This window comes from Callospermophilus lateralis, chromosome 7, assembly GCF_048772815.1.
Source record: "Callospermophilus lateralis isolate mCalLat2 chromosome 7, mCalLat2.hap1, whole genome shotgun sequence".
NCBI classification, from domain to species: domain Eukaryota; kingdom Metazoa; phylum Chordata; class Mammalia; order Rodentia; family Sciuridae; genus Callospermophilus; species Callospermophilus lateralis.
In genome coordinates, this window is record NC_135311.1 from 131,468,097 (window position 1) to 131,495,655 (window position 27,559).

The 27,559-nt window shown below is 61.8% G+C and overlaps 1 protein-coding gene across 2 annotated transcripts in view; it reads left to right on the forward strand.

Moving 5' to 3' along the window:
- The window catches only part of Iffo2 (intermediate filament family orphan 2), a 42,942-nt gene that overhangs the window by 4,939 nt on the left and 10,444 nt on the right, over positions 1-27,559 (forward strand). Inside the window, exons 2-4 of one of the 2 annotated variants that reach the window (XM_076861147.2) lie at positions 24,121-24,181; positions 25,407-25,502; positions 26,443-26,583. In XM_076861147.2, coding sequence (XP_076717262.1) covers positions 24,121-24,181; positions 25,407-25,502; positions 26,443-26,583 — 298 coding nt within the window. The remainder of the gene's footprint in view (positions 1-24,120; positions 24,182-25,406; positions 25,503-26,442; positions 26,584-27,559) is intronic. The other variant, XM_076861148.2, reaches the window with a different exon arrangement.

Below are 27,559 nucleotides of genomic sequence, written 5' to 3' on the forward strand. Positions count from 1 at the left end.
ACGGGAAGGGGTTCCTTTGGGTAATCCCTTCAGCCCGCTCTGTGGTTCAGGTCTGTGACACAAAATATAGGGTATGGTGATTTTTCTGCCTGATCTTTCTGACATGTGCTTTCTGTGGTCCTTCTTTGTTCTGGGCATCCCTGTCCCTCTTGCCTCTGCGTGGCTAGGGTCCAGGCTTGGGGCATAGGCCGTGTTCATGTTGAACAGTTTAAACAGTTTGGCTCTGGAAGCAGGAACTCTTTGAGTTTGTTGAGAAAAAGTTCCCTCTGAGAGCGTGGTGCTGGGGCGGTGGCCCAGGCTGTGCTGGCCCGGCTACCTGTGGGGCCCGGGGACTTTCTCAGGGGTCTGGTGCCCCTGCAGCCCTCCTGGACTTCAGGCCCAGTGTGATTGGGAGTGGGGGCCTAGTTCCCTTCCGAGCAGGTATGTGCTGAGGCTGTGGGTCCCTGGCAAGATTGGTTTTCCCTTGGGACCTGGGGTGAATTGGAGGGTCACTTGAGAGTCAAGAGGGGCCACTGTGATCATCGGGGCTGGTGGGGCCCACAGCAGGGTGCCTGGGCGATTCCGGGGACAGTGGGAGGCTGTGCACCAGGAAAGGCCCCCTTCAACTCCGCAGCCCTGTGTCCATCTGACTCCCCAGCGACTGGACTGTCTGAGGACGTTCCCATCAGGGCTGGGCCGGGCCAGTTGGGGCTTTCACTTTAGAGGCGGGGAAACCAGGGCCCAGCCTGAGGCCCAGCAGGACCCCCAGAGCCAAGCGAACCGGGTTCCCTGCCCTGATACTAGCTGTTTGCAGCTGGGACTTAGACAAGGTCTTGCACTTTCTCATGTGTCTGTTTTAAGCATTTTTTTGTTTTTTTTTTAGATCCCCTTTCTGGGGTGGGAGGAACTTTTGTCACAGCTATTTCTGACCTTGAGCCGGAAGGGGCTGGGCTGTCAGCCAGAATGGAGGTCTCCAAATTGGATGGTGAATGGGGCAGCTGGAGTGTCCCCTGCCTTTTCCCAGAGAGGCCCTCCAGCAGGTGGGTGCTGGCCCCTGAATGCCCGGGACCCAACGACTGCTCATAAGCTCCGTTCTCTGCCACTTCCGTGGACACTGTTTATTCTCTCTGAAGCTCCAACGCTACGAATTCTCTCTTCCTTTCTTTTTTGATACTGGGGGTTGATCTCAGGGGCCTTGACCACTGAGCCACACCCCCAGCCCGGTTTGGTGTTTTTTATTTAGAGACAGGGTCTTGCTGAGTAGCTTCGTGCCTGACTTCTGCTGGGGCTGGCTTTGAATTCACGATCCTCTTGCCTCAGCCTCCTGCCCAGCTGCTGGGAGTACAGGCCTGTGCCACAGTGCCCGCCTGCCCGCCTGCCCCGGCCATGAATTCCTTATTTCCAATTTCCCTTTGGGGCACAGCTTGGGGTGGTACAAAACAGTTGGAGTCCCTGCTGTGCCACCTTCTGTGTGACTCTGGGCCAGTTGCTTGGCCTCTCTGAGCTGCCTGAGCCAATGCTGCCTCCTTGGTATGGAGGGATTCTGGTGTTGCTCCCCCAGGGCTTGGGAAGGAATTAATGAGCTCCTGTGTGAGGGCCCAGGGTCTTGGAAGCTCCTTGTGTGTCCTCCTCCCCAGCCCACCCCTCTTCCCCTGGCAAAGTCTCTTCCCTTAATTTATGAGGATTACTGGGCACAGCCCTGGACTGCCCAACAAATCCATCTGGGACAGTCGCTGCGCTCTGTCCATGGAAGGCGCCAGAGGTGGTGCTAGGGGCGGACGGAGAAGGGCTGCCGCTTTGTCCTGCTCTCAGGAGGGCCTTGGGCCTACTCTGAGCAGTGATTTGTGCCTCCGGAAATCTCTGCTCCCAGCCCTTTCTCCCAACCGCCTTTAAAAACACAGCGAACCCCGTCGAGGCCCTCGGTTCGCTGGAGAACCATATGCCGGAGTCTCTAGGCCCGGCTGGCATTCTTCTCTCTGGGGACAAATTTGGGAAGGATTCTCAGAGCCTCCAGCTAGAGGAGGGGTGGGACCCTGGTCCCAGAAAAGCAGAGGAGGAAGCCGGAGACAGCTGACACCGAGATTCCTGCTGGGAGGAATGCGGGCGGGCGGGGCTCTGCCTGGCCACCAGATGCGTGGCCCTGCCCCCAGCACGTGTGCACAGTCGCGGCTCTCATGTGCAACATGCTCACGTGCACACGCGTGCACACGCACCCTCCCCCCGGGCTCTCTTTCGGTCCAGGCCCGAGTCCCCACACGTGTCGGGTTTGAAGGACACAGAAGGGTAGGCCGGTCTGAGCATGCCCTTGGCTGCGAGCAGCCGCATCGACTTCCAGGAGCATCGATCGCAGTGACACGGAGGGCGCGCGCTTTGCACTTGCAGGCTTGGGATTGGACTCCAGCGGGAGAGAACACCTGGCTGTCACGGATGGTGGGAGGCTGGGGCGGGCCAGGAAGCCCACCGTCCCAGTGCTCAGGCTGAGGAGCGTGGGGCTCGTCCCTGACTTCTTTGGGGGGGCGGTCCCCAAGCGTCCACCTCTTCCTGCGCTGCAGCCTGAATCCTAGCAGCCGGGATGTGCCCACCGTGGCCTGGGCGCCATGGAGCCGGCTCCTGGGCTTTCTTCTTTGCAGAGCCCCCGCCGGGCTGGGCCAGAGTCCACGCTGAGTAAATATTTGCGTGTGAGGGAGAGTCTGGCTGCAGCAGGCAGTAGACACCGGGGGACTGGGGACATAGAGATGACACAGGGATCCAGCTGTGCGTGGAGGGAAGGATCAGCAGACCCCGGATTCGTCCCTGTGCATCAGCTCCGTGAATTCAAAAGAAGCTCAGTGCCTGGTGCCCCATGCTTGGGCCCAGCCCAGGAGGGAAAGGCTCAGTGAGCGTGGGCTGGGCACTTTGCCTCTGGGTCTCAGTTTCCTCATCTGTGAAATGGCGAGTCCAAGTCCTGTGGTCTGAGGTCGTGGGAGGAGTCAGAAGGCCCACAGAGCTGCAGAGCTCTTTGTCCATGGTCAAGTTCAAAAGAGAGGTACTTGGGAAGATCTCACGGGGCGGAGAGGGAGCTATGCCGGCCCTTGAGGGGGCACCTGCTGGAAGTTGGGGTGTGGTGGTCCCCACGTCCTCTGCCTGCAGCCTTTGAGGGTTGTGCAGCCTTTGGGCCTTGCCAGCCTGTGGGTGCTGGGGGGCCCTGGCCAGGTGGGGCTGGCGAAGCTCTGGGACTCCCTGCCCAGCAGTAAGCTCCCTCCCGCCCACGCTGGGCACAGGGCTCCTGGCCTCCTGGAAGGATGTGGTTCTCACTCTAGTCCCCGGCACAAGAGAAGGTAGTTGGCGCTGGGTTGTGGCTCAGCGGTAGAGCGCTCACCTAGCACGCACGAGGCACTGGGATCCATTCTCAGCACCCATAAGTGTAAAATTAAAAAATAGCGAGAAGCCAGCTTCACCCAGTGAGCAACCTGGCAGGGGCTTCTGGCTCTTTCGAGGGTTGCAGCCTGGCTGAGCCCCTGGGTGGCGGCCCGGGGCTGCTGGGATCCTGTGGAGTCCAGATCCCGTCCCCACTTGCCTGAGGTGTGGCTGGAGCTTTGCCTTGCCCTCCCGGGAATGGCGCAGTGAGGGGTGGGCTTGCGTTGCCCTGTGAAGACTGTGCCTCTCTGTGACTTTGCTGGATCACGCACCATTTAATTTCTCACACCCAAGTTTATCCCTCTATAAAACGGGGTGAGGTTTCTTATGAGTTCTGCTTCCTGGGCTGGTGTAAAAATCAGTTGCAGTCGTGTGATATGAAAACATCTTGGGACAGGATTTAAAAATAAACCAGTTTGACTCAGCAGCTGCCGTTTATTGAGCACCTACTAGTGAGAGGCTCTCAAGCTGCTGTAAATGATAATAGTAATCAGCAGAGAATCTCCAGAGGAAGGAAGCGATCCTGCTGACAAAGGAGAGGCTCAGAGAGGTGAAGCTGACCGTCCTGCGTCTCACAGGGAGTCCTGCCGGGACCTCCAGACCCCAAGCTCAGTGCCCTTCCTGGATGGCTGCCTTGTCCCATGCCACCTGAAGGCTAGTGAAGGTGGACCCTGAAGCAGGCAGGAGGCAGGCCTGAAGCAGGGTCTCTCCAGCACCTGTCACAGTATTGCCACGTGGGTGGCAGAGCAGGAGGCGGTGGCTGCCCTAGGAAGACTTTCTTCTGTCGCTTTACAGTAATTCTTTCTTGAGAAGCAAGTGAATCGCGGTGGTGGCAGGTGGCGGATCCCCCACCCCCTGCTCTCTGGAGGGGATCCTAATGGGGGTGGCCGGGGTGGGGGCACTGGGTGAGGGAAGCTCTGGTCAGCCACGGAGCCAGGCACAGCTGGGCAGTGTGGCCGGTGGGGGATGCACAGGGAACAGGACACACACCTGTGTGTGGCTTCCCGTCGGGTCTCAGGTGAGCCCCAGGCTAAGGCAGAGGAAACCAGGCTCAGGGGGAAGTAGCTTCACCCAGGTCCACAGCAGAGCCGGGCCGGCTGTGAGACTGGGCTCTGGGGTGTGCTCCTATTGTCCTGCCCAGCCCCAAGGTGTCCCCAGAGCAGTGACTTGAGGTTCTTCACTGATGACAGCCAGCAGGAAGCACTGGGCATCGGGGGCAGGATGGAGGCTGGCCTCCGCCCTGGGCTGGGGACGCCTCACTTTTGCTTTTGATCAGCGCCATGAACTTTACCAGGCCACAGGAACCTGTTACCGTCATTTTGTGCCTCTTGTTGGGGAAGACGAGACTTTCTGGGTGTGGTGTCTGAGAAGACAGTGGCTGGTCACTCACTGCACCAGGCCCCGTGCTGGGCACCAGGGGAAATGGACACAGCCCCTGCTCTCCGGAGCTCAGAGTCTGGGGACGAAGGGAAATGTGTCATACCGTGTCACAGGTCAGGCACCTGCTCAAGTAGTGCCTGTGCATCCCAGGAGCCTGATAAACCTTTTTTTTTTTTTTTTCTTTTTTGGGTACCGGGGATTGAACCAGGGTCCTGTCACAATATTGCCACATGGATGGCAGAACCAGGGTCCCCTCAACCACCGAGCCCCATCCCAGCCCTATTCTGCATTTTATTTAGAGACAGGGTCTCACTGAGTGGCTTAGCGCCTCGCTGTTGCTGAGGCTGGCTTTGAACTGCGATCCTCCTGCCTCAGCCTCCTTACAGGCCTGTCAGGAACATTTGTTAGTTTTAATTGGTTAAACAAGTATTTCTGGCGTTCCCTCTTGGCCAGACTCCATTCAGAGCAGTTTACACACATTGAGTCCCTGGAACCTCACACTGAGCCAGCCCTGCGAGTGGGAGACCATCTGGCCCATTTTCCAGGTGCTGATACCGAGCACCAGAGGTGGCTGAGGGAGGGGATCCGAGATTGGAATCCAGGGGTCAGGCTCCAGTTCCAACGTTGATTGCATGCTGTGCCTAGATCGGGGCACACTGTCGCACACCCCCTCTGAGCCCCTGTTTTCACGTCTGTGAAATGGGGGTGGGCAGTCTGCTCTCACCAGGCTGTTGGGCTTTGGCCTGGGTAAAGCCCCTGCACGTGGCCATGCGGGGAGGGGCTGTCTCCCAGCTGTGACCAAGATGCTTGCTCAGCCGATCTCTGCTCGCGTGCCCTGACTGCGGGATGTGTGGGCTCACACAGCCCCCGCCCCACTGTCTGCTGCCGGATGGAGAGAGGCCCCTGCAGTGGGGATGGTGCCTTCCACCCTCTTAATTGGCCATTTTTATTACTCGGATTATTTTAAGACAGTTCTTGGCTCCCTGCCTCCTGTTGACCATCTCGGGGGAAGGGAAGAGCTGCTGGTCTTAGTGGACCTCATGAGATTCCCCGGCAGACAGACTCCTCTCAGGGCCAGGTCAGAACTTCTTCCCAGGACCCTTCGGGTGCCTCTCGTTGCCCGGCCCCCTCTGGTCAGGGGAGGAAGGCCTCCTGGGGTCGGGCAGGGGAAGCTCCAGGAGAAGCATGTTGCAGTCAGCACCAGAAGGTCCCAGAGCTCAGTGGGACCCTGGCGAGGCCTTGGGTGCCCCAGCCCCAGGAGTCCAGAAAGCCCCTGGGCCTGAGCAGGGCCAGTCAGGGAGGCTGGCTGGAGAGCTGGGCCCCGGGCTGTGGTCAGAGTAGAGGAGGAGGAAGGTGCAGGTGGAGGGCAGCCTGCGCAGAGGCCTGGAGGGGAGGCTGTGGGGCGGGCGGGCTCCGCTGCCTGTGCCCAGGTGGGTGTGCACGGTCCTCTTCCGCTCTTCGCCCTCCGTCCTCTCGGCCTCCCTGCTCTGGCCACCGCAGGTCCCCTCCTGCCCCTCTTCCCCTTCTTCCTCGTACCGTTCTGGTTTCTGTCCTGGTGGCTGGCTCTCACCCCGGCTGAGGGGGGCATCCTGTCCCTCGGCCAGATGCCAGGCTGCTGTGTGGCTCTTGCTGCTGGGGCTCCGAGCTCCCTGGGTGTGTGTGCACGTGCTCACGTCACGTCTGTGTGGACGTCTGTGTGGACGCGTACGTGTGAGCGCGAGTCAGCATCAAGGTGAGGCCAGGAGGCCGTGAGGTCAGTGCGGGCCATGGGGCCCAAGGCCTCGGGTCACACGCAGGTGGGGGCAGGTGGGGGCCGGTCTGATCACCCTACTCCCTTGGCCTCCCAGGTGCCTGTGTCTTTCAGCCCAGAGGGCCTGAGTACTCCCTAAGGTCATTTCATCCATTCCCCTGCCTCCAGGCACGACCATTCCTGCCATCCCCCATGGGCAGATGTACCTCCCGTCCTTCTGACCGACCGGGTGTTTGTCTTGCAGTGTTTCTGTCTACCCCTCCCACACCGTGATCACTGTGCAGATGAGAACAGAGAGGCCCATGGGAGAGAAGCTTCCTGGGGTCACACAGCGGGGGGTGGGGTGGGGTGGGGGGGTGGACCAGGCCTCCCACCCTGGGGCTGCCGCCTCCGTCTCCCAGCAGCCTGAGCACTGGGGGTGAAGAGCCGCCCACCAAAGTCACAGCCCGGGCCTGGGAGGGGGGAGGCCCACGGAGCACCCTGCCCCTCGAGCAGACCCGGGTCCTGGGGGCTGTGGGGCCGAGGTCCCCTCGGATGGGAGGTGGGGTTTGTGTCCTTGTAACACAAGGCACCAGCCCAGCCTGGCTCTGGGCTCTGGGGTGGTGAGTGAACCGCTGTCCCACCTGCCACCCAGGTGCTGGTGAATCTCTCTGCCTCAGTTTCCTCTTGTGGAAAACCTGCTGGTGAGACCAGAGGGCTGCTGCAAGCCACCCCGGGTGGCTGTCCCGGTCCCCTCCCTCCAGGTGAGCCCTGGGTTGGGGGTTGGAGTCTTGCCTGGAATGCCGGAGCTGGGTGTCCCAAGCCAGGCCTCCAGGCCCCACGAAGGCCACTTTCCAGACCCGGACAGTCGCTGTTTTATGTGACAGTGGGCTTCACCCCTGTCTTGAAGGCCCACCCCCGCCCTGGGGCCTGGGAGCTGGGTGGGCAGCTGTGGGCAGAGCTGGCATCTCCCTGGTGTCGCGTGCAAGGGACCCCCAGGTGGTCGGCCGTCCTTCCTGAGCCTTGGGCTGCGACCGCCGGGCCATGTCCCTGCCCGGCCTCAGTTCTCCCGGCTGTCAGGTGGGGCTGTTGGCCTTAGCTCTTAGGTTGTCACAGGGCTGGGAGGTGGCGTGTGCTGGGTACCAAGCATGGTGTGGGCACCCAGCTGCCCCCCCGGGCTGCCCCAGCCCCGGGCCTCGGCAATGAGAACTGCTACTTCCTCCCCTTCCAGCTGCACCCAGGCCTTTTGTGTCCGGGCACTTCCTCTCCCCAGCCTGGCCAGCACGCGGGAGGTCACGTCCTCCTCCTTCCCAGCAGACTGTCGGCGCAGAGTGACCGGGAGGGCAGGACCCCACGGTCAAGGCTGTGTCCAGCACGGGGAGTCGCCTGGAGCCCGTGGCTTCCAGGTGGGCATGGACGGGGGCGGCTGTGCCTGTCCCCGCCTCCCTGGGATGCCACAGCCTCCTCTGTGGGTCGGAAGCAGCCCCGGGAGGCCACATGGTTGGCGTGAAGCTCATGTGGGGCAGGGGCCAGCTGGGTCTGGAACCCGCATCTGGCAGACAGCTCACGGGAGGACTTCCCAGGCTCACTCTGCCAGGCTGAGAAATGGGCTCACGTCCCCAGCCCGCTTCTCGGGTGGAGATCTAGGGGCTGGGAGGCAGGGCTCCCTGGCAGCCAGTCGTCCCTTCCTCCTGGATCCCATAAACCAACGCCTCTTCAGGGATTGCGGTGAGCGCTCATTCCCAGACCTTGGCAGAGGGTGACATTGAAGGCTGGCTCGCCATTGTTCTCCCTGGGTTGACGTCAGGGCAGTGGTTTAGGGTTTCGGCTCTGAGACAAAGGCCTCCTTGTAGCTTCTGCCAAGTTGAAGTGCAGGCACGTCACCCCCAGGTGGGAAACCAGGTAGAGGGATTGAGGCGGGAGCGCCAGGAGCCTGGGAGGCCCGGCTTGGCCTCAGCTGCCAGGGAGGAGGCAGATCTCACGGTCCAGCCACACCCCACGCGCTCCTTTCCCACGAGGTGCTCAGAGCTGTGCAGACGCGCTGCTGAAAGGGAGCGGAGCTGGCGCCCCTTGTACAGGCGGGAAGCGGAGTCTCACCGGCAGGAGGACTTGGTACCTGCTGCAGCTGGGGCCCAGCACCGCCCCGGGGCCCAGCACCGCCCCAGGCCCAGCACCTGGTGTCATTCCACATCCAGCTTTGGGAGGGTGTCTTGGAGAGCCGGGATGCAGTGAGGCTACAGTAGACCACCTCGTGGCTTGGGGGAGCCCACTCCTCAGGATTCAGAGTGGACTCCCTGCTTATGAGCATGTGTGTGGGGCCTATAGTCTGCCTGATGTGTATGACACACGTATGCACAGGGTACAGAGGGGACCGGATGCTGGAGAGTCAGTGGTCACTGGAAAGTGATTTGCGGGAGGGGGCATGTGGGCAGCATAAGGAGCCATCTCAGAGGACACCTAGGACCTCCTGCTCATCTTCAGTGTTTCCCACTTGATATTCATCCATCTGTCCATCGTTTTGGGGGTCGCTGTGCCCAGACCCTATGTTCGGGCTTTGTGGTGGTCCTAATGAACTGGGTGCTTGCCAGTTCCCAGGGAGCTTTCCAGATGACTGTCCAACAGGGCGGAAGAGTGCTAGAGGTTCAGTAGCGACTTGCTCAGGGTTGCCCAGCGAGGACTCACCCCAGGTGTGCAGAGTCCAGCCCTCCCTCGTTTCTCTGCTGCGCTGACCGCTCTGGCCCCTGGCTGGTAGCCCTCTTACCCAGCGCCCACACCCCCCGCCACAGCTATTTTGATGTGTTCTTCAGCTTTTCTGGAATCCTGCACAACCTCTGCTCTGAGACATATCCCAGATGCCCGCTGCAGCCTCGCTGGGCTGTGCCCTGCCCTGACATGAGGTCGGCTAAACCCTGAGTGTGCATGGTCCTGGCAGGCCCCAGAGGGTCTCTGAATCTCTCTCACCTTGAGGTGGGGACCATTGCAAATTCTGCTTAAAAATTTTCCTTCCGAGAAGAGCACTCAGAGACTGTCCAAGACATGCCGTCTCTCATCCTTTTTCAGCCTTTTCCATTGGGAAGTGCTTCCTGGTCTCTAGCCATGATCCTGAATGCTGCATTTCCCCTTGCTTGGTTCTCCTCTGAGCAGGGAAGTGGCTGGACGTCACGCCATACCCTGCACCAGCCCTGGATGCGACTGCTTGTCTCTCCACCTCCTTCACCCTCCCTCTCAGGCCTGCGTCTCAGACACCAGCTGGGGTGCTCTCGGTAGGGAGGCTGGTCCCTTTGGGATCCTGCAGGTTCTTGGAGAAGCACGGTCCTCCTTTTCGTGTGTGGCGCTGGGGTTTGAACCCAGGGCCTTGCGTGAGCCCGGCAAGCGCTCTGCCCACTGAGCCGCGTCCCCAGCCCATGGGCCTCTTCCTGCCGGAGTCGGGGCCCTCTGTACCGGAAGTGGCCCAGGTCCCGCCTCTCCAGATGGGGAAACTGAGGCCCAGAGAGGCTGGCTCCCTGGTCCCTCCCGCCAGCGTGGCCGAGTGGGGGTCCCTCTGGGGCCGTGGCATCCTTGCTGTTGGGGCAGGGGACCTTCCAGCTTGGTGAAGACGGTGGACAGTCGTGGCCCAGACAGGGTCCTGCTGGTGAAGCGTCCTGGCTCAGGTGCTGTGGCACCTCCTGCCTGCCTACTGTCCCGTGGCTCCCTGTTGTCACACGGCCTCCCAGACTCCCTTTTGGCCCCAGGGAGGTCCTCGTGTGTGTGAGGGGGACACCATTTCTGCAGCCAGGGAAGGAAGGGGTTAAGTAGTCCTGCCCGCCAGGGCTGGACGCCCAGCTGGTGTCCTGGCCCCTCGGGCCAGCCCGGCCATCTGGCCTGGCAGACACCACACTGTGTCCCATCTGTCCCAAGGCAAAGTCACCAGGAGGAGACCCGTCAGAGTATGCATGGAACCTGCTGTCTGTCCCCGCTAGGCCGGGCCTGGGCAGGCTGTCCTCTGGCCACTCGCCCAACTGCCCTGGAGTAGCTGGCACACAGGGTCTCCCCAGGAGAGGAGAGTCAGCTCGTGCAGACAGGCCCAGAGAGGTACAGAGACAGGCTCAGCGTCACACAGCAAGCCAATGCCGGTAGAGTGGGTCTCATGGGGGACCCTGCTTGCCTGTGGCTCCAGCTCACCCATCAGTAGAGACAGTGCAGGGTCCGCTGTGTGCCGGGCAGTGGTGACTGGGGACACGAGGCAGCACCCCGCGGGGAGGAGAGGCGCGTCCCAGCCTGGCGGGGGCTGTGACACCCTCGCACAGCTGGACGTGGGGCTGCTCTAGGAGGAACATGTAACCTGAGGCGCTGGGTGTCTGTGGTCCTGTCGCTCCTCACAACCCAGGGGGGTACCGTGGCGACCCCATCTTACAGATGAGAAAGCCGAGGCTCAGAGAGGAAAGTCCCTTCATGGGACACCAGCTGGGGGCGGCCGAGGTGGGCTCCCTCCGGGTCTGTCTGGTGCCAGAGCCTCTGGAGGTGGGGACAGGCAGTGCCTCACTTCTTCCCCGGGTTGGCTCCTCCCTGGCTCTCTGCCCCGGCTGCCCCCTGAGTGCCACCAGGGCCGTGTGTCAGGGGACGAGGCTCAGGAGGAGAGCCCCCGGAGGGTTGGGGTGAGAAGAGGAGCTGTGCTCTTGTCCCTTGGCACAGCTGGAGTCGGTGGCCCTCTGACTGGCCTTGGGCGGGCTCCCAGCGGCATCCGGGCAGCCCTCGGGGGACTCCCGCTGGTCGGCCCTGGGTCTTTCTGCAGGCCCAGAACTCTGCCCAGGGTGGGGCTGGACCAGGCCATGGGAGCCACACAGGGTCCGCAGGGGCCAAGGCCTTCAGCGCTCCCCTCTGGAGGTTTTGGGGCGATGCAGCGTGGGGTCCTCTCTGATCCCTGGGGCTGAGCCACGCCCTCCTCCACCTTCTCCCTGCGGCGTGAGGCCACCGCCACAGAGAAGCCAGGGCAGGCTTTGGGGTCAGGCAGCCCGGGCTCCCGTCCAGCTCTGCTTCCTCACGGAGCAAGAGAAAGGGACCCAGAGCCGGGCAGATCCAGGGCTCTGTGACTTCGGGCAGGTCCCTCCACGTCCCCAGGCCTGTTTCCTTGTCTTTGAAATAAGCACAACACCAATGCCGCTCTGCCCCGAGCCGAGTGGACGGTGCCCGACGTGCTCGCCATTCACGATGTTACCTGTCGCCATCACGTGATCCTGAGCGAGTCACCTCAGCCCGTGAGCCTCAGTTTCCCCCTCAGCAGAAGGGGCTCGAGGAAATGAGAGGCTTCAGAATCCCCGGGGTCAAGGCTTCCCCCGACAGGGAGCTTCTGTTTCGCCCTCCTGTCTGAGGGGCCCCTGGTCCTGGGGGTAGGTGGCGGGAGCTCCGTGGGTGTTGGGGTGGGGGCCAGTGTCCCCCTCGGCCCCCACTGGCCCGTGTGGAGTGGAGTCGGGGTGAGCCTGGTTAGTCACTGATCCCCCTCTTGGCACGAGCCACTGCAGGCTAGTGGCTGTCCCCGCTGTGCCTGGAGCTGGCCCCTTCCCGGCCACTCAGGACAGTCACACAGGGGCCGTCCCCGCCCTGACCCACCTGCTGCACAAACCCACGCGTATCTGGCGGCCCTCTTCCCCTCCTCCCCCAGGGACGGCCAGACCCTCGCCAGGTCTGAGCCCCTGCCTGGCTGTGTGACCTTGGGAACGTCCCTTCGCCCCTCTGCACCCCAGACTTCGTTCCCGAGGGACTGGACCCTCTGATGCTGGTCCTGGCTCTCTGCCCGCTCTCCGCTGCTCTGGGGACTTGAACCTGGCCTCCACCTCTGAGCTACACGCCCCAAATGCCCCGGCGGCCTTGAGTTAGCCGACCTCCTGCCTCGGCCTCCCGAGTCTCTGGGATCACGGGCAGGCGCCCCGCCCAGCTTCTTTGCACTTTGTCACCTCACTGGGGCCGTGTGCCCGGGGTTGTCCACCTCCGCTGTACCACCCTGCGCTGGGCCCTGGCTCCAACACGGAGCCTTGTTTTAAACTGGCGCTTGCCTGGCAGGCTGTCCTTGGCCACCAAGCCCTCATTTGTCCAGCCTGCAGGTGACAAGGGAGCCTTGGAATCTGAGGCCGTTGTTGCCCCAGGCTGCTGGGTGAGTGACGTGGCCCCCTGCTGAGCCACTGTGCCCTGCGCCTACCTGGGGGCTGCTCAGTCACTTGGCATAAACTTTGGACAGATCCAAGGTGCACATTAGGTTTCCAAAATAGCCTCGGAGTCTCTGTTTGTCTCCAGGCTGTAAACACGTCCCTGGGTGGGGCCCTCGCCCTCTGGGCACCGACCCGCGGCCTCCTGCTTCTGGGCCTGGTGTCCAAAGACTTGGTGCCCAGAGCCCCTGCTGGCTCTGGATAGGGCAAGAGCTGGAGGACACCCGGAGGGGATGAGGGAGAGGGTCTCTGGGGGCCAGAGAATGGGCTGTGTCACCAACATTGCCACCCCCTGTCCTGGCAAGATGGGGAGGAGAGCCGCAGAGCGGGTCTGGCCTGGGGACGTTGGGAAATGCAGGCTGCTGGGCGGTGGCGGGGCCAGCTCCTAGGCCACAGTCAGGGCTGCAGCAGCCCTAGGTTGGGTCTCCCTGGGGACAGCCCTGGAAGTGACACTCAACAGGCCCCATTGTATCTAGTGAACTCTCATCTGGTGGCTTCTGGGTGCCACCTCTGTGCCGGCGCTGATGGCCTGATCTTGCGAGAGCTGCGGGAAGTGAGGGAGGCCCGCAGGTAGCAGGTGACCTCTGTGCCCACTGACCGGGGCCTGGTCCTGGGGAGGAGTCGGGGAGACTCCCTGGGGGAGGGGTCACAGGCGGGGTCCTGAGGAGCCATGAGACACGGGGGACAGGGTCGGGGGGCGTGGAACCTTCTGGGCAGAGAACGCCGCACACACAAAGGCCTCCCGCGCCAGGCTGGGCATGCGGCGGGGACGTAGCCGCGTCTCGCCCACACTGTGTGGCCACTTGTCCCAGGGCTTCTCGCCATCAGGTGGGACCTCTGCCCTTTCAGAGGAGAGGTGTCCGGTCCACAGTGGAGGAGCCTGGTCTCCCGCCCACAAGGCAGGGCCGAGTGTGGAGAGGCCCATGGCTCCCTGGGCGTCGGGAGCCTGTGTGCGGATGCGGGAGCGCTGTTCCGGGTGCTGTGCCCACCTGCACACAGCCTTGTCATGCCCACACACCATCCTTGGAGGACACACCCAAACCATATCCAACCCACAGCTTGAGAGGCCACAAAGGTGACCTGCTCCGAATCCGTAAGTGTCAGGCACCCAGATGTTCTTAGCAGTGTTGTTTAGGTTGCTAGGACTTGGGGGTGACAGTGGGGGTCCCACTAAACCGATGGCACCCCACCACCTGTTGGGAAGGATGCCGCCGATTGTTGAATGGAGCCTCGTGGTTGAAAACGACATGGTCTGATCCCACTTCCGCTTTCTAAAAATCTCACAGGGAAAAGTTGGGTAGGATGTGCCTGTTGATGTCAAGCGTCACCCAGGGAGGGGACTTGGGTGGGTTTGAATTGTTAGGCTTACCTGATCTTCACCACCCCACATCTCTTGTGTAACCATTGTAAAACATTCCTGCAATTTAGAAATTTAGAACAAGGGGTACATGAGTGGGTGTTTTTGTCTTCTTAAAAATTAAGTGGTTTTGACTTTTTGACCAAGTATACATGATATCATTCAAAATTAAAAAGATATGGAAGGGGGGCTGGGGATATGGCTCAGTTGGTAGAGAGTTTGCCTCGCATGCACATGTCCCTCCCTGGGATCCATCCCCAGCACCACCAAAACAAAAACAACAACAACAACAACAACAAAAAAAAAACGGAAGGAGTATATGTATTGGTCTGTTTTCTGTTGCTAACACAAAACACCTGAGGCTGGGTAACATTTTTAAAAAAAAGTTTATTTAGGTCATAGTTTTGGAAACTGAAAATCCAAACAGGGTGGCTCTAGATTTGACTAGGGCTCCTTTGGCCATGTCACATCAAGGCAGATGGCATCATGGCAGCAGCATGTGTGAGAGGGAGTGACCTGGTGACATAGGAAAGCAGAGAGTGAGGAGGGGCCAGGCTCTCCCTTGTCTGTGACCCTTTTGAGCAAACGAGCCTGGGGTCCCATGAGAACCACCTCAGTCCCTCCTGAGGGCAACACCCCCAGGGACCTCACCAACCCCCACCAGGCCTCAGCTGTCCCTCTGAGGTGGGGCTCATGGAGGACCAAACTTCCCACACACCATCCGGGAAGGACACTCTCGAACCATGTCCAAACCGTAGAAGCGAGGACATTGTGATACTCTGTGACGTGGTGGCCCTGAGGACATGGTGCTAGTGAAGATCCTCTCTACCTGAGGCCCTGAGAGGGGCTCAGGGCCTGGGCTGGGAGAGGCGTGGGGGAGGTACCGGGGGTTGGTGTGGAACGGGTGTGGAGAGCCAGTTTGGAAAGATGAAAGAATTTCTGGAGGCGGATGGTGGCGATGGCTGTTCAGCATTGTGAATGTGCTTAATGTCACCGACCTGTACACTTAAAATGGCTAAAGTGGTATGATGAGCCGGGAGGGTGATGTACCCCTATAGCGCCAGCGACTCTGGAGGCCGAGGCAAGAGGATCACAAGTTCAAGGCCAGCCTCAGCCACTTAGTGAGCCCTGTCTCATAAATGAATAAACAAACGTGGCTCGGTGGTAAAGTTCCCCTGGTTCAACCCCCTCCCCAAATGGTTACAGTAGTAAAATGTTACCCGCATTTTACTGCAATTAGGAAAAAACATACACCAGGGTTAAAGTGAGGAGTCTCCCCAGCACCTCCAGTCACCCGGGCTCCTCCCTCCAGCCTCTGGGTGCCGATGGGCAAGGGGCTGGGGCTGGCCCTTCACTCACGGGCAGTCGAGATGCCGCCTGGCCACCAGGGCCCAAGGCGAGAGCTTGGCAGCCGGGGCCACGGCGTCCCCTGCTTGCTGGGCCGGGGGACTGAGGGGGAGGCCGGGGGAGAGAGATCCTGCCCTGGAACGAGGCCGGAACCCGCCTCTCCACTCAGTAGGAGACCTCTGAGTCCCCTTCTCTGTCCCCAGCACTCGGCTCCCAGGTGGGCACCTGGGCAATGTCTGAGAAGCAGCTGGGCTGAGCCGGGGCCACCGGATGCTCCCTGGCTGAGGGCCTGGTGGCTCCAGAAACATGCAGAACTCAGTCCACAGGCGGCTTCTCGGGTGTGTGCTGGGCTGGACCCGAGGGCCGTGAGGCGCCTGCTGTCTTCCCAGCCCTCTGTTTCCAGGCGTTGATGGCGGGGGCTGGTTTGGCACCTGGAGCCCAAGCCCTGGCCACGTCCCTGACGGAGCTGCCACCTAGCTGGGCCGCCCACTCTCACAGCGTCCACCTACCGGGCATTTCCTAGGAGCTGGGCCTGTCTTAGTGGTGACGCGCACCGGCTATCGCGGCCCTACTTCTGTTAGCTCCTTCGTCACGACCAGAGTGACAGGACCACGCGGGCAGGAGGGGAGGGGACGAGTCTCCACTTTCTCAGAGCCTGCTCATTACCTCTTCCACACAGTAGCAGCCCGAGGGGACCTCGGGGACCTCACAGGGGACCGGGAACCAGACCTCCTTCCGCCTGGAGCACGGGCCGGGAGGGTTGGGGCTGGAGCCCCGTCCTGTTGGGCTCCAAGGTGGAGCCTTGCGCCCCTGTGCTCTCCCAGCGGTCCCCCGGCCTGAGAGGGGGCGGCGGGCTAAGGCCTCCCCGAGCTGAGAAGTGGCTCTTGGGAAAGCACAGCCCCGGCCCGGGCTCTTTTCCAGGTCAGTGACTGTCACCCGTGTGCACTGTGCCCCCGCCCCTGCCCCTGGTGTGGTGACTCGGGGCATTTTCTGAGCAGCACGCTGCGGGGTGGAGGGAGAGGGGTTTGCGGGGCGGGAGACGCTGTCTTACCCCGAGGTGGGGCGTCGGGTGGCCGGCTCTGACCTTGAGCAGGGGGTTCTGCCCGCCTCGAGGTTCTCACCTGTCAAGTGGGAGTGGCTGACCCCTGGCTCACAGAGCCCTGGTGGGAGGAAAGTGACCAGCCCATAGTAAGCGTGTCACAGTAAACCGGGGCCTTCCTCCGCTGGGAGAGCAGGTGTGATGAGCGGCGGGGAGGGTGGCCGTGGGGAAGGCTGGGCCCAGCCCTGGACATGCTGGGTGGGCGCGGCGGCTCACCTGGGGCAGTCTCGGAGGGCTCCCTGGGGGAGAGGTAGGAGATGTGCTGCAGAACCTCGTGGCGGTCTGTAATTTGGATCACAGATTCCTCTCGCCGTGGCGGGGGCAGTGCCCACTAGGGTGTGGATAGGGTCAGGTTCTCACAGCAGGGGCTGCTCAGCGCGCTGCCCGGATGTCAGTGTCCACAGCTGTTCTCAGTGACCCATCCCAGGCCTCACCATCCTGGGAGCCTGGCAAACGTAGACACTGGGCAATTAGGACAGTGGCTCATGGAACATCCTAACCCTCAGTGTGGCATTGGGGCAGGTGACCTGGGGCCTCTCTGTCCCCCTCTTTGCCCACAAAGCCAACAGCTGGTGAAGGAGGACACCCTTAAATGCCCAGGCCTGTCGGGTGGCACCGTGAGCTGAGCTGCGCTCTCCTGCCTCAGCCTCACCTGGTGCCACAGTGTCCCTTTTCAGCATGGACCTCGGAGGGCCGAGAAGTGCCCATCAGTTCGTAGGGCGCCCCTGGGGGGTGGGGCAGAAGCAGGTGTTTGCTGGGTTCCTAGCAAGGGATAGGAACTGTCTTTAGCATCTGTCTTCTTTCCGTCTGCCACCCCCATCCCCGTGTGCCGCTGGCCACCCAGCCAGGTGACGTCAGCGCCTAGTTCATTATCTTTACCTTCAACAACGCGATTATGGCAGGATAGTGGCTCTGGGGTCGGGCACCCTTAGGTCTGGCTCTGTCAGAGTCCTGGAGCACACTCCCAGTCTCTGAGTGACTGTCACTTGGCCCTCATGAGGATGGTGACACTGCCTGTCATGGTGCGCCTGGCCTTTTCTTACGTTGTAAGATAGTTACAAAAACCCTCTGAGGTGGGGGTGTATTCCTGGGGCCCAGAGACGGTGGGTGACTTGCTTGAGGTGACAGAGCTGCTGTGTTGCTGGGGCTTGTTCCCAGGGTCCTTGCACTCTTCTCCACTACACAGTTACAGACTCGAGAGCTGTTGATGTCCCACTGGCTCTTGAGACTTTGTGGAACGTCAGACAGCTTTGTGGCCGGTGTCGGGTGTTTGTCCACAGACCACAGACCACAGAAGTGGGTTTCTGACTTAACTGGGTGGGTCCTCCCAGCGCATCCAGTTTGACCTCATTGTATCGCTCAAGGGAAAGTGGCTCGGAGGAGGGCACTCCGTTCGTCTGCTTCCTGTGGCTTCAGAGATGATTGTCATCTTTGATTCTGCAAGGCCTGAGCAGCTCAGGGCAAGGGACCCAGGGACTGTTGGTTGAATGAATGAGTGACATACGGAGGAATGAGTGCAGCCACCACCCTGTCCCCTGCTTCTCAGCCAGGGAGAGGGTGCTCAGGGGGTGTCTGCTGGTGAGGGCAGGCAGCCAGAAGCCTGGCACCACCCAGGATGTCACCTGGGTGACCCGTGTCCAGGGTCTGTGAATCTCATAGGTGGAGGGATTCTTGGAGATCCTGTTGCAGACGGGGAGACTGGGGTCCAGGCCAGGCAGTGAATTAGCGATGCCCGATGCCCGCCTCTGCCCGCGCTTCCCCGTGGACATTAGAGCTGGCCTCCCAGCAGCCTTGCTGCTCCCACCTCACCCGCTGGAGTCCCTGGTGGCTGGTGGTTCAGGCTGAGAGGTGGCCTGCTGGTGGGGGTCATACTGGACACCGTGGCTGGGCAGACCTGGCCCCGTTGCGTTTGCAGCTGGGGCTCTGGCCTGCCCGGGCCATTACTGCCCGCCTGTAATGGAATCTGCCCTGGTTAAGTGTTCACATTAAGCGAATACCTCCCCCGTGGAGACGATCAGTTGGCATTTAATTTGTGTTTCCTTCCGAGAGCAGCAGTACAGCTGGGCAGCTCTGATGGGCACGTCTGTGGGGCGTCCCTTCCTGGGGAGCAGGGGCTCCGTGGAAGGGTGGGCTGGGGTGGTGCCGGGAGGGGCAGGGCAGGCAGGGGTCGAGGGAGGATCAGGGGCCTCCCTGCTCACAGGTAGCTGAGGCTCCTGGCTGTCAGTTCTAGACAGAAAAAATGGGAGGAGGAGGCCAGGAGGCCCAGAGACCACATCTGGCTGCCCGAGGAGCTCCTGGTGGGGGTCCCACCTGTATTCCTGCTGGCCCTCTTCCGCTGCCCTTTCTGCCACAGATGGACTGTTCAGGGGGCTCAGGGGTGTGGTGTGGACGGAGGAGTTTGGTCTGTGAGCTCCTTCCAGGGTGCGGTGGAGGCCGGGGCTCCGGGTCCTCGCCGCAGTGGACCCGCCTGGTCTTGGTGGCCGGTGGGTGCCCTGGTCTGTCTCTCCTGGCAACCCCTCCTCCAGCTCAGGAGGCACCTGGCCCTGGTCTCGCTGTGTCAGCACAGCCTGGGGCCAGGGCTGGAGGCCCCTGTGCAGGAGCCCCACTCCAACATGCGCATAGGAGCAAAGATGGCAGGGGCCCTGGGCCCCAGGAAGGAAGCTGCTCCCGTCCCCACCTGCCTCTGCCCGAGGCCAGGCCCACACTTGGCCCAGAGGACCTTTTCCACTGATGGTCTCAAGCCAGCCTCACCTGAGCATGTTCCCCTCCCCTGAGTGAGCTGGCCTGGGCGTGTCAGCTGCCCGCCTCCCCCAGCACATGTGGACCATTCCTGCGGCGCCCCCCAGCTCCTGCCCGACTGCCGAAGCCAGACACCCCCGCCCTCCAACCCAGAGGGAGGGGTGTGCTTCCACCTCACTGGTGGGGAAACTGAGGCCCAGAGAGGGTGATCGACTTGCCCGAGGTCACACAGTTGGAAAGTGGTGGGGCAGGAGCTGACCGTCTGTTGCCCAGGAGTCTCAAGACTCTCCCCAGCAGCCCCAGGCTGTCCCTGGCGCCTGAACTATTTGGCCTCCCTCTCCAGAGCTGAGCCCCTCTCTCTGGCACAGGAAGTGAGAAGCCTGTGACTCAGCCGCCCCTCTCCCTTGGCCTAGCGTGGGTTTCCGCCCCACCGTGGGCCGGGCTCTGTGGGCTTGTTCCTGAGTCTGTGTCATTTTGAGCTGATGGGGGAGGGGGAGCTGGCCTGGGCGGGGGCGGGGGGGCTGGGGGCTGGCCTGGAAGCTGCCCCCTCCCCCCATGGCCAGCCCAGGCTTCTCATCAGTCACGTGGTCCCAGCGGTGGCTCCTCAGGAATGCAGGGAGACCACATCTGGCTGGGACCGGCGCTGCCACCTCCCCCTCCTGGCCACCCGCCTCCCGCGTGTGCGCCTGTTCCACTGAGATGGTGTCCGGGGCCCCAGAGCTCAGCTGCGGTGCCTTTTGTGGAGTCATTTCCTCTCCCTGCTACTGTCCCAGGTCCCCGCCTCCCCTCCCAGGCCCTGGAGGGCTCTGAGCAGTGGGAGGGGATTTCTCCGCCCGCCTGGGCCTGCTTCCTGCCTGGCCGTCCCTCGGCCATCCCTGGCTGTCTCTCCTGGGAGAGGCTTGGGAGCTAATGGTGGCGCGGCTGGACTCGGGGCTCCTGGGTGCCCCCGGCCGGGGAGGACGCTCCAGAGGGGAGGGGGCGAGGGAGTCATCCACTCAATGCCCAGCGCCTCACCAGGGCCCAGGGGGTCGCAGGTGCAGGGAGACAGCAGAGCAAGGAGTGGCCACTGTCACCAGTCCTCCGCCCCGGGGTGGGGCCGACGCTGTAGACCCAGCTCTGCCTCCCTCCCCAGCACCAGCAGGGATCTCGCGCACCCCTTCCCCCTCGCCCCATCAGCCGGGCCAGGATGCCCTGGACGTCCAGCAGGCATGGTGGTGAAGGCGAAGGGGGAGTGGCCTCACTGCAGGCCCCTCGCTGTCCCTGGCGTCATGGGCTGGCTCCTTTGGCGAGAGCCGTGAGCCGAGGGACACAGTGACCAGGCTTCCTAGGAAGACAGCAGCCCCCACCCCTCAACCCTGGAGTCCAGCTGAGTGGATCCAGGCTTGGGGCGGGGAGGATATTCCAGACAAGCCTGGGGAGGGATAGGGTTTAGGGGGCAGAGGAGGGGAGGACAAGAGGAAGGACAGCCCGGCCTGAGTCTCTTTCCCTGCCTGTGACATGGGGACAGTCCTTTGGGGGATTAAGTGGTATTTTTACTGTGGACGTGGGGTTGTTTTGCCTGAGGTCACCCCCAAGGTAGTCAGGGAATGTCCCCTCCCCGTCCCCTCCTCAGCACCGAGGAGGGAAGGGGGAGGCCCAGGAGCCGGCGCGGCCTGCGGAGGGGCATTCTTGAAGACACTCCACTTCCTGCCCTGAAGGTGTCTCTAAGGTGACCCCACCAGGGTCCCCTTCAGCTCACCATCACAGAAGTTCCCAGCAGCCCTTCTTGCCTTAGATGGCCCAGAAGTTGGATGGGGCCGGACCTGGGTTCGAATCCAGGCTCCACCATTAACTCGCAGCGGTGACTCTGGCTAGTCCTTGGCTCAGCCATGGACTGGGGTTGAGAGTGGGGGGCGCGGGCTTTAGAAACCACGTCTGCCCCCCCCCCCCCGCCCGCGGCAGATGCACCCTCCTGCTGGCGCACCGGCCTGTGCCCTCCCTCGGCCCTGGCCTTGTGCCCTCCCCCGGCCCTGGCCTTGTGCTCTTCCCTTGGCCTGAGCCGCCTCTGCCGAAGCCTCGCTCTAGACAGACCCAGGGCAGGGGACAGACCGGGGTATGGGACATCTGGGGAGCAGGTGTTGAAATCTCAGCCAGTTTGGGGTGAAGCCGGTGCTCCCTCACTCTGGGCGGGGTCGCATGCACACGGGTGTCTGGGGCCCTGTCACAAGCCCACCACACCTGGCCCTTCACCCCAGTCAGCGAGTCACAGAAGGGCAGACACTTCTGCACTGTCAACACCACGGCCTGCTGAGCCAGGCCGTCCTGCGAAACTCCTGGGAGGGACGTGGCGAGGGCAGTGGGCTCGGGCCTGGGCGGCCAGCTGCCCTCCGAAGCGGAGCCTGTCTCTGGTGTTCTGGGAGCAGCGAGCCAGCTGCCTGAGCGGCCCGGCTTTGCCAAGAAGAGGCCCTGACATCTCCCAAGCGGGCACACCATTGGGGCGGCTTGGGATGGATCATGGAGGGGAGGGCAGGGCTCAGGCTGGGAGGGCTGAGGGGGAGGCACCAGTGGAGGGTCTTCAAGCCCGGCCACCTCAGTGCCAAGCGCCAGCCAGCATCACTGGGGAGCGTCTGCCCTGCCCAGAATCAGCGTCTCAGGGTTTGCTTGGTGACAAGATCACCCGGTGATTCCTGGGCACATTATTGAAACTGCTTCAGAGCAGGAGCTGGCTTGGATCCCAGCCGTATATGAGCTGTGTGACCTTAGACAATTACTTCGCCTCTCTGAGTCTCAGCTCCCTCATCTGCAAAATGGATTTGGATAAAAATTCTCTACCAAAGAGGGTTAACAACTCATAGCCGAGAGATGATGTGTGTGAAGGGCGCTGAGCCACAAATGTGGGACCCAGACCGAGTCTGCCAGCAAACGGCTGCTGCTGCCGCCGCCATCGGGGATCCACAGGCGCAGCGTGGTTCTCACCCTGGGTTGATTCAGGGCAGTCACTTTCCCTCTCTGGGCCTCGTTTTCCCCAGCTGTACAACGGGCCTCTCGGCCCCTGCCCTGCCTTCCACCCCCGGGGCTGCTCAAAGACAGGGAGGGTCTCATTCCCACAGGCCCTCCTGGGGCAGAGGGGTGTCACTCTTCGCCCCTCGTTGCCCTGGGCTGTGAGCACTGGTGAGGCTGGTGCTCAGACGCCCTCGCACGGCCTGCGCACAGCTTTGGCTCTCAGTCCCCTTCCCCGGAGCCCAGTGGCCAGGAGAATGATTCAGCTGGGGCCCAGTGTTCTGAGGGGAGCCCCAGATGCCCGTGCTGCAGGGTCGGTGAGGGTGACCCGGGAACTTCCCGTCCCCAAGGGGGCCTGTCCTCGGGAGAGGTGGCCTTGGGCCAATCACGAGCGCTCAAGGCCTCAGTTTCCCTCTCTGCATGACAAGGGGCATTCAGGGGGTGGCCCCCTCCAGGTTAGGCCCCTGTGTCCTCAGGGCTGGCGGAGCCCCAGCCCCAGCCCTGCTGTCTTCGGGTCCAGGCCCTGGAGCCCATGGCAGGTGTAGGCCGGGCGGCTATGGTGGGCTGGTGAGGACCAGAGTGAGCGGAGAGGGCTGTCCTCGGAGCCGGGAGCCGGAGGGGAGGAATTTTCCTCTGTGTGCAAACAGTATCCGTTTTCTCTTGTTTCCAAAAGCCGGTGACGTAACCGCTCTCCGTCCATCCCTTTCTGGGGCCTATTTTTAGCTGGCCCGACAGCATCCTAAAAGGCTCTAGACTCCTGCTCTGTGGCCTTGTAGGGAGGGCTGCAGGGGAGCAAGACAGAAGCTCCTCTGTCTGGCCCGGGTGGGGGCGGGAGGGAAACTGGCCCCTGGCTCCTCCAGGGAGGGAGGAGGGGCCAGAGACCCTGGTCTCAGGTTCTGAGGCTCCTGGCCTCTGGGGAGCCCCCCCCCGGGGGGGGGGACGCTGAGCAATCAGCATGGAACCCCCCCCATGAGTGCCCCCTCCCCTCGCTCTACCTTGGGCACAGGGCCCCGAGCCTTGCCTTCTCCACCTGTAGTGGGGAAACCAACCCGTGCCTCGGGGCTGGATTGTTAGTGTAAAAGTCTCCAAAAAAGGGAGCTGGCATTGTTGATGTCGCTATTTTTACAGTCAGCCTGAGCCCCCAGGGACTCCCTCCTCCCCCCTGCTGTTAATCTGGGGTGCCTTAAACCCTCGTGCATCTGTGCCCCTCTATCTTTTCCTGTTCTTTCAACCAATGTGTCCATGAATGAAATGATTTGCAGGTGTACTTAAAGTCGATTCTGGCATATAATAAATGTTAGGTAAATGAGAGTTGTGTTTGTTAGGTTTTGCTTTAATGCAATAAAACAATCTGGGTTTGAATTCTGACAGCACCCACTGATAGCTGTGTGTCTTTGAGCAAGACATTCAACCTCTCTGAGCTTAGTTTTCACATCTGCAAATGGAATAACAACACCTATGTAGGTTTCTGTGTTGGTTAGCGTGGGCTACGAAACAAATAGGCTCCAAGACTGCAATGTGCAGCGTAGCGAGTTTGTTTCTTGTGGGTGCAGAGAAGTGGGGAGGGCGGAGCTGGCGGCAGCCTGGCGCTGAGGCCCAGCTTTGCTGCTGTGTCTTGCTGCAGCAGCTGGAGCCCCAGCATCTGTACAACACTTTACAGTTTGCATGAAGAGGGGCGACCCTCTGGGCCTCCCCCCTCCCAGTGCCATCCTCATGTCTTGAAGTGATCCCTGTCACCAGCTGCTACTATGGCCAGCGCCAGCCCAGCTGTCTCCCTGCACCCCCACCCTTGGCTAGGCACTCTGGGAGGGCAGGAGGGGATGGGGGTCACCATGCCGCTCCCCGGCCCAGCCTAGGGACAGCCTGGGGTGGGTACTGGGGCTACCTAGATACAAGGAGGACCCCCTCTGATCCCCTGTTCTCTTGGCTTTTGCAGATGGGAGGAGGAGCTGGCCAAACGCATGAACCTTCAGACCATGGTGGACACCCTGCAGGAGGTGAGAGCCCTCGGAGGTCCACCCGGGGGGCGGGGCAGGCAGACCGTCAGGTGGCCCAGGCTTCATAGGACAAAGCTGGAAAATGACTTAGAGCACAAGTATTGCTCTGTGGTCACTTCTGCTGCCCCCATCTCTTCCCTGTGAGGAAAGGGGTCCTGTGCACCTCCTCTGCTTGAGAGCTAGGAAGGGCCCAGCACAGGTGACAGGTAAACTCAGCCAGGGAGCAGGAGAGCCTGGGTCCTGCTGGGTGGCCTGGGCCCATGCCGCCCCTCTGTCTCCTCACCTGTGTTGGGCTAGGTGGGCTCCAGGTTCCCCTGAGCTGGGACTGGAGAGAGCCCGTGGTCACGTCCCAGGTGGGTCTCTGGCCCAAGCCGGTGCCACAGAGAACGCAGCTTACCCACTCAGGGAGCACCCTGACCTCCCATTTCACCTCTCGGCCCCTGTTTTCCTCTCAGCCAAATGGGAACAAGAGCAGTTGCCCGGGGAGAAGCCATGAAAAGTTCTTTCAAGACCTTGTAAACATTGGGCCAGGGACAGAGCACAGGGGTAGAGCACTTGCCCAGTAAGCCCCTGGGTTCCGTCCCCAGTGCCATAAGTAAATCAGTCAGTAAGTGAAGAAATAAATGAATAACTAAAATTGCTTTCTGATGTTTCAAGCACTTACTGTCGGGCTGGGGACACAGCCCCGTGGGTAGGGTGCCTGCACAGGGCCCTGCGCTCGATCCCCAGCACCACACACAAAAAGCACTTACTGTCTAAGAAAGAGACGGACTGAAGTAACTATCACTGTGTGGAAGGAGAAGGCTAAACATCCCTCTTTCTTTTATAACAAAGTATTCTTTCTTTATAAATCCAACATGTTCACCGTCAGAAATTTGGAAAAATAAAGAACAGAGTCAAGGTCACCTGCAGTTCTCCCCTCTGCAGCTTGTCCCTGGCCTGCTACCTGTGACATTGGCATGTGTGACGAGGCCGTTTTTAAGACCAGAGGCGGTCAGTCCCTGGCAGTCGGCCGTGGGTCAGCCTGGTATTTGAACGTGCGGGGCCCTTGTTACCCTGACCGCTCCTGTCTCCCCCGCCGTGATGATGTTTGGGAAGTGTTTGGAGGGGTCAGCAGGGCCCGGTGGACGCGGTCCTCGGCACCCCCTTCCTGGCGCGCAGGCACCAGGTGTCCAGTTCCTCGTGCCCCTTGCTCCCCCTAAAGCCTGCCCATCTCCGTCCGCAGGCGGCGCAGGAGGCCGAGGCCATCCAGGAGGAGATGAACGAGAAGATCGAGAGGCTCAAGGCCGAGCTGGTGGTGTTCAAGGGGCTCATGAGTGACGTAAGTGCCACCGCCGCTCTCAGTCACCACCTCTCCCCACACCCATCCTGCAAAACGCTTCCTTCACTCCGAGGCTCCGAGCTCGGCTTCTAGTTAGAGTCCTGGCTGGCTGCGTTTGTCCTGAGGGTGACGGATGCATCATGGAGACCAGGCGCCCTCCTCCCGCCCCCCACGTCCGCTTCCCGGTCTGAGTAGAGATGCATTAATCTGCTGCTTAACCCATCCGCCCCCACCCCCCGGGCTCTCGATGCGTGCGTGTGGCCCCAGTCCTTCCCGCTGGGGCCTGGGTGTCTGGGCACGGGCGGCAGTGTGCACTGTGCCGGCTGGGTGGCTGTGTCGAGTCAGGAAGGGCCAGTGTGTGTCCTCTGAGCACCTGTGGCAGCAGAGCCTCCGTGGAGCAGTGGCAGACGTAGGGGAGCCTGCTGGAAAGCAGTGCTGTGTGCCCGTGCCTCGGCCCGGCGTGGCTCCTGGTGCCCAGGGCCCTGCGGCTGCGTGTGGCTGGGCGAAGTCATGGGGGGTCAGGTGGTGGCCACCTGGCTTCCCCTCATGGGCCCAGGGGGACCCCACTGTCCTCACTGCCAGCTGTGGGAGGAATCCAGGAGAGCCAGTGGCCTTGGTGGCACCTGTGTGGCGGGTGGGTGTGTCAGTGGGAGAAGGAGGGCGTCTCTCAAGGTGGGGCGTCTGTCTCTTTCCTTTGCTTTAACAAACATGGACTCTGCACCCTTCCCAGAGGGCGCCTTGCCGCCCCGGGGAGACCAGCACACACGGCCGTGCCTCTCACTCCCCAGGTCCCCACACAGTCCCCACCCCAGCAGCGCTGACCCCACCCTCTACCCGCAGGACAGCCTGCCCCGACACCTGGGGCTCTCCCCACCTCTCCAGCCGGCCCCCATGCTTCCTCCGTCCCTCGCTCACGTAACCCCTGCTGTCCTCCCTGCAGCCCATGACAGACCTGGACACAAAGATCCAAGAAAAGGCCATGAAGGTGGACATGGACATCTGCCGCCGAATCGATATCACGGCCAAGCTGTGCGATGTCGCGCAGCAGCGGAACTCGGAAGACGTGTCCAAGATCTTCCAGGTGACCAGGGCCAACCCGCACACCAGCCGCCCCCACCTCCCAGAGCAGCCCTGGCCTCCTCCACTGCCCGGCAGACCCTCCCTGCCTCCCTCCTTCCACCTCCACTCACGCCCCCTCCTGAGAGGTAGCGCCGACCCGGCCCTACGGCCTCCCCAGGAAAATGTCGACCCAGGACCATGGACGTGTAGGCCCCCTGACCGATTCAGCCCCGGCCCAGGGGAGTGCGGCCCAGGGTTCCGCACCAAGGAAGGAAGTGGCAGAGCTGGGCCAGGACTCGGCTCCTGACCCACACTGTGTCCACCGCTTCCCTTCCCACCTTCTCTTCTGGGTGCTGGGACTGGGCATGGTCCCCATGGTGGTGTCCCTTATAGGGAGACCTGGGGGAACAGCCTGAGCCCGGCAGGTGGGCCTCAGGATGCAGAAGAGAAGCTGTGGCCCGTGGCAGGTTTTCATTCCCCTGAAGAGTCTCGGCACCCCCCAGACCTAACTGAAAGTGTGGGCAGCCCTGAGAGATGGCGGTCAGTTAGCACTGGTGGGGCTGTCCCCTGGAGGGGGCTCGGGGGCTGCCGCAGCTGACGAGGACAGGTGTCACTCTCTGGAGGCTGCTTCCTGAGTTTCGGGCTGTGATCTGGCTTCTGCTTGAGCCCAGGGCCCTCTGGTGTGACTCTGGACATGGCTGGTGAGGTCCGGGGCCTCACTGGGCCCTTTTGTGACCTCCATGCCTTCTTGCTGGCCCTGTGCTGGGGAGCAGGAGGTCCTTGTGCCCCTCATTTGCTTGTGTCTTGTCTGCTTGGAGTGGAAGCTGGGTGGACCTCCGGTCACCTGTCCGTCTGCTGCCTGTGCATGTGAGGAGAGCACTGGAGGCACACAGCTGTTTAGGCCTCTGTCTGGGGGTCTCTGTGGCTGGCTCTGAGACACCCAGGCAACCGTGCACCCTGGCCTGGCCCCTCTGCCTCCAGTCATGGAGCTGCCTGTC